This window comes from Salvelinus sp. IW2-2015, linkage group LG32 (genome assembly GCF_002910315.2).
Source record: "Salvelinus sp. IW2-2015 linkage group LG32, ASM291031v2, whole genome shotgun sequence".
NCBI classification, from domain to species: domain Eukaryota; kingdom Metazoa; phylum Chordata; class Actinopteri; order Salmoniformes; family Salmonidae; genus Salvelinus; species Salvelinus sp. IW2-2015.
In genome coordinates this window covers 28,791,717-28,797,716 of record NC_036871.1, presented here as the reverse complement: position 1 = coordinate 28,797,716, position 6,000 = coordinate 28,791,717, and the positions used below count along the sequence as shown (strand labels likewise).

Below are 6,000 nucleotides of genomic sequence, written 5' to 3'. Positions count from 1 at the left end.
CGGGGGGGGGGGGGGGTGTATACAGTACATGGCTCCATCCATACACAGACTGTCTAAAACTCTGAAGGGCTGCTAATCTGCTCAAGGATGACAAAATACCCCCTGTGACACACACACTAGAGCCCGACTGATATGTTTTTTTGGTGTCCCATAGCAATTCTTTGGGGGGACAACTTACCGATTGCCATCCAAAACAGCCAATTTCTCCAAAGAAATGTTTCATTGTTGATTTATTTAAATGTTGAAGGTGAATGACACATCATGGGAATGGCCGTGCAATAACTTATTCAGAATTCAGGAGAGCACTCTGATGTAGCTACCCATTATGTTCATATGCCAATTTTCACTATATACAGGTGAAAATAAGGATCCCGCGTTGATCATTCAAATGGCCTCACGTAATATCCAATCAGCGTGAAGCATTAAATCATGAGAGCCCTGGTCAAATATAGAATTTTCATCAGTGGATGAACAGGAGAATAGGACCCTGTCACCGAATACAAGTAGAGTTTTCAGGGCCTCATTACACGAGAACACAACAACATAGGCACACACCACTCACGACAGACATCCAACAACTACAGACATACCACAACACACACACACACACACACACACACACACACACACACACACACACACACACACACACAACACACACACCACACACACACACACACACACACACACACACACCACACACACACAGCAAAACACACACCAACACACAAGTAACCGAACAAACAGCAACACACACAGCAAACAACACACCCCAAGAGTTCGCACTGTTTCCCAAGTCCCTTACTGAGCGTGTTTTAATCCTCTTCCAGGCATCATCTCAGAGGGGGAGCACGTCTGCCCCTACTGAGTTCAATACCCTACATTCTCACAATGGAGACAGAGTGTGTGTGTGTGTGTGTGTGTGTGTGTGTGTTTTTTCAGAAGGGCGGGTGGAAGATATAGACCCTGTATTATCTCAGTTGTAACAGTCTGTCCACACATGAGAACAGTCACTCTTTAGACAGTTATTAAGAGAAGAGGAAGAACACCAACATATGGATGCTACCACTCTATGGGAGGATGTCCGCAGAATCTCGCCTACTAAAACCAGGTCAGGGTTTGTTGCAAATGAGCATGATGAACTTTTTATAGGGTATATATTTCAGATGACTACATATGTATGATATGAAGAACCTTTCATCCAGAAACAGTGAATATGAATATTAATAGATTTTACTGTAAAAAAAGTAATATTTTAGCTCTATTTGTGGTATAAATGTTGTATTTCTATTCATGATGCAGTGAGTAAAATGTATTAACATTGACACACGTTTTGATTGAGCAATTGTTTGGGAAATAATATTAGGTTAAGAAATAAATTTAGATAAATACATTTTATAATGTATTGAGAAATAAATTGAGAATGATACCCATGCAGAATGCGGCACCTAAAATATACTATGCCTGTATTGTAACATACCGAATCCCCTATTCACATATTCTAGCCTTACAAAGAGTATTTCAAGCATCGTATAGCGCTTGTTATTTCAAAACCTGCAGGGAAAAAGTGATTGCTTTGCTCTCACATCCGTCCTTGTGGCATCTTGGCTTATTGACAGGATAAAATAAAATACTACTAAAATAAAATATGTATATTTGACAGGATGCCACGCAGGTGTTTCCCCCTAACCTAACCTGTCAAACATCATCACATGCACCTGTGCTCTGTGCTCTGTCTTACTCAGTGTGTATGTAGACTAACTGACTGGGGATATACAGTGTCTTCACAAAGTATTCACACCCCTTGACTTTTTCCAAATTATGTTGTGTTACAGCCTGAATTTTACAGAAAATATTTTGTCACTAGCCTATGTGGAACTTTGTTTTTCAAAATGAAAAGCTGAAATGTCTTGAGTCAATAAGTATTTAACTCCTTTGTTATGGCAAGCCTAAAATAAGTTCAGGAGTAAACATTTGCTTAACAAGTCACATAATAAGTTGCATGGACTCACTCTGTGTGCAATAATAGTTTTTAAGATGATTTTTGAATGACTACATCATCTCTGTACCCCACACATACAATTATCTGTAAGGTCCCTCAGTCGGGCAGAGAATTTCAAACAAAGATTAAACCACAAAGACCAGGGAGGTTTTCCAATGCCTCGCAAAGAAGGGCACCTATTGCTACAATAAAAAAAGCAGACATTGAATATCCCTTTAAGCATGGTGAAGTTATTAATTACACTTTGGATATTGTATCAATACACCCAGTCACTACAAAGATACAGGCGTCCTTCCTAACTCAGTTGCCGGAGAAGAAGGAAACAGTTCAGTGATTTCACCATGAGGCCAATGGTGTCTTTAAAACAGTTACAGAGTTTAACGGCTGTGATAGGAGAAAACTGAGGATGGATCAACAACATTGTATTTACTCGAAAATACTAACCTAAATGACAGAGTGAAAAGAAGGAAGCCTGTACAGAATAAAAATATTCCAAAACGTGCATCCTGTTTGCAACAAGGCACTAAAGTAATACTGCAAACAATGTGGCAAAGCAATTCACTTTTTGTCCTGAATACAAAGTGTGGGGCAAATCCAATACAACACAGTACTGAGTACAACTCGTCATATTTTCAAGCATAGTGGTGGCTGCATCATGTTATGGGTATGCTTGTAATCGTCAAGGACAAGGGAGTTTTTCCAGGATAAGAAAGAAAAGGAATGGAGCTAAGCACAGGCAAAATCCTAGAGGAAGACCTGGTTCAGTCTGCTTTCCACCAGACACTGGAAGATGAATTCATCTTTCAGCAAGACAATAACCTTAAAACACAAGAAAAATCTATACTGGAGTTGCTTACCAAGATGACAGTGAATGTTCGAGTGGCCGAGTTACAGTTTTGACTTAAATCTACTTAAAAATCTATGGCAAGGCCTGAAAATGGTTGTCTAGAAACGATCAACAACCAATTTGACAGAGCTTGAAGAACTTGAATAATGGGCAAATGTTGCACAATCCAGGTGTGGAAAGATCTTAGAGACTTCCCCATGAAAACTCAGAGCTGTAATCGCTGCCAAAGGTGCGTCTACAAAGTACTGACTCAGGGGTGTGAATACTTATGTAAATTAGATATTTCTGTATTTCATTTTCAAAACATTTGCAAAACAGTTCTAAAAATATGTTTTCACTTTGTCATTATGGGGTATTGTGTGTAGATGGGTGAGAATGATTTTTTAAATTGATTTTGAATTCAGGCTGTAACACAACAAAATGTGAAATAAGTCAAGGGGTATGAATACTTTCTGAAGGCACTATGTGGGGGCGGGGTGACCGACCGACTTTCATTGGTTCCAGTTGTAAGCAAGCAAGTCCTCTCCAAGTCAAACAGTGCTTTGTTGCTGGATGTGCTTAATTTGGTCTTGTTAAACTGCATTTACTAATGTGGCCCTTGGGCATGGGTTGGGAAGTAGGAAATCACCCAAACTCTACAGGCTAGGAGGAGAGGAGTCATGCATTGTTGTTGAGGCATCCATTCGTTCCCTTGCCTTCCATCTTGCCTTCCACCCACACAGACAGCGTTGTGAAGAAGGCGCAGCAGCGCCTCTTCAACCTCAGGAGGCTGAAGAAATTCGGCTTGTCACCAAAAGCACTCACAAACTTCTACAGATGCACAATCGAGAGCATCCTGTCGGGCTGTATCACCGCCTGGTACGGCAACTGCTCCGCCCACAACCGTAAGGCTCTCCAGAGGGTAGTGAGGTCTGCAGAACGCATCACCAGGGGCAAACTACCTGCCCTCCAGGACACCTACACCACCCGATGTCACAGGAAGGCCATAAAGATCATCAAGGACAACAACCACCCAAGCCACTGCCTGTTCACCCCGCTATCATCCAGAAGGCGAGGTCAGTACAGGTGCATCAAAGCAGGGACCGAGAGACTGAAAAACAGCTTCTATCTCAAGGCCATCAGACTGTTAAACAGCCACCACTAACATTTAGCGGCCGCTGCCAACATACTGACTCAACTCCAGCCACTTTAAAAATGGGAATTGATGGAAATTATGTAAAAATGTACCACTAGCCACTTTAAGCAATGCCACTTAATACAATGTTTACATACCCTACATTACCCATCTCATATGTATATACTGTACTCTATATCATCTACTGCATCTTGCCATCTTTATGCAATACATGTACCACTAGCCACTTTAAACTATGCCACTATGTTTACATACCCTACAGTACTCATCTCATATGTATATACCGTACTCTATACCATCTACTGCATCTGCCATGCCGTTCTGTACCACCACTCATCCATATATCTTTATGTACATATTCTTTATCCCTTCACACTTGTGTGTGTGTGTAAGGTAGTAGCGTGGAATTGTTAGGTTAGATTACTGTTGGTTATTACTGCATTGTCGGAACTAGAAGCACAAGCATTTCGCTACACTCGCATTAACATCTGCTAACCATGTGTATGTGACTAATAAAATTTGATTTGATTTGATTTGATTTGATCTGTCTAATCACGTTCCTGCGTGCTAGTTCTGTGGAAGACCACACAGTAGCAGGCTGAGGCTAATGCACTGACTGCTTTTACGGTACTGAGGGTGTTACAATCACACTGTATTGATGCATGGTTTGGGAGGGAGCATCGACGCACAATCCTTCATTGTGAAATTGAAGGATTGTAATAGTATTCCTTATTCAGCCTGGTTTGGTTAAATAGAACCCCAATAAACGATCCATAGTTTTGAGGAAAATCATTGGCAAGACTGTGTGACATTCCACAAAGCAACCTTGCCTACCCCCTATTGTGTATGAACTTGAATTGGTGGGATTTTTTCACAAACAGCATTGACGTATTTGTAAAGAGGAATCTTGCTTTTCATGTCTTTAAATATAGTCCTTCTTTTCTGGTCTTACAGCATGTTTGGATATAACGACCCAACTAATTGTAACTAATTAAAGCTGAATATTTAACGTTAATGATCATAGCTATGACAAAAACTAAAAGTAATGACAACATTGGAATCACTGATACATGTAGTGCACAGACCCAGTTGGGTGGAGCTGTTTAAAGCAGTGAGGAAAATAGGAAATAATTTACTTGAATCATACTTTTCTGAAACTGATAAAAGTGTCCCACAATAATAATGAAAAGAGCTGATAGCCCAGTAATCTTACCTAGTTTTTTAACAAACAAAAACACAGTGGTTTCCATTTCTTCAACTAAGTAGTCAACTGCAAGTAAGTACCCTATTAGTGGGGAAATCCCAGTCACTTTTTGCTGTCAACCTCTTATGTATGCAGTCTCTGTTTGACCCATAGAGGGCGTTAGGTCACTATTGAGAAAGGGATTCCCCAGTGCTAGGTTTATACCAGTATGATACCTACTGCTTATAGCTAATAATGTTTTTTGCTTGTTGTGATATTTTAATGTTTCCAGTGCCATTGCCAAATGTGTTAATGTCATCTGTCAAAAAGAGATACGCTTTAATTACAAAAACTATGACTATTACAATTTAAATCATGATGTTTGTTTTTTCTAAATGCTTTAGGCCTAAAACCTGATCTTAAAAAATGTGGATTGTAACTACTCCAGTTTACAATTTATTCTGTTGAAATCATGCAGCCAAATCCAGTATATAAGGCATAAATCATGGTACTCTTATCTTAGTCTCAAAAGTACAACAGAGATGTACAAGGAAAGGAACGAAAGAAAATGAAAGGCCAAATTATAAAAATATTAAATTGATCTGGCACTGGACTGCAACATTAGAACAGTGAAACCCCAACCATCCAAAACAAAAATAACCATCTTGTAGAGAAAACACAGCACTCCTTTACAAGTGAATACAACACTGTCTGCCTGCGAAACAAACCTATGCTGAAAGTTTTTCTTCCTCAGGCATTTGGCAGGCCAAAACCACAAATGAAGGTTCCAGTAGTGAGACGGCATTATGCAGGCTTCGCTGTGTGGTCCTCCA

At 40.0% G+C, this 6,000-nt stretch overlaps 1 protein-coding gene across 2 annotated transcripts in view; it reads left to right on the top strand.

The window, feature by feature from the left end:
• The first annotated feature begins 1,026 nt into the window (after window positions 1-1,026).
• guk1a (guanylate kinase 1a) overlaps window positions 1,027-6,000 on the top strand; it is a 30,284-nt gene continuing 25,310 nt past the window's right edge. The window contains exon 1 of one of the 2 annotated variants that reach the window (XM_023977414.2): window positions 1,027-1,111. In XM_023977414.2, the coding sequence (XP_023833182.1) occupies window positions 1,060-1,111 (52 nt within the window). In that variant the 5' untranslated portion in view covers window positions 1,027-1,059. The remainder of the gene's footprint in view (window positions 1,112-6,000) is intronic. The other variant, XM_023977416.2, reaches the window with a different exon arrangement.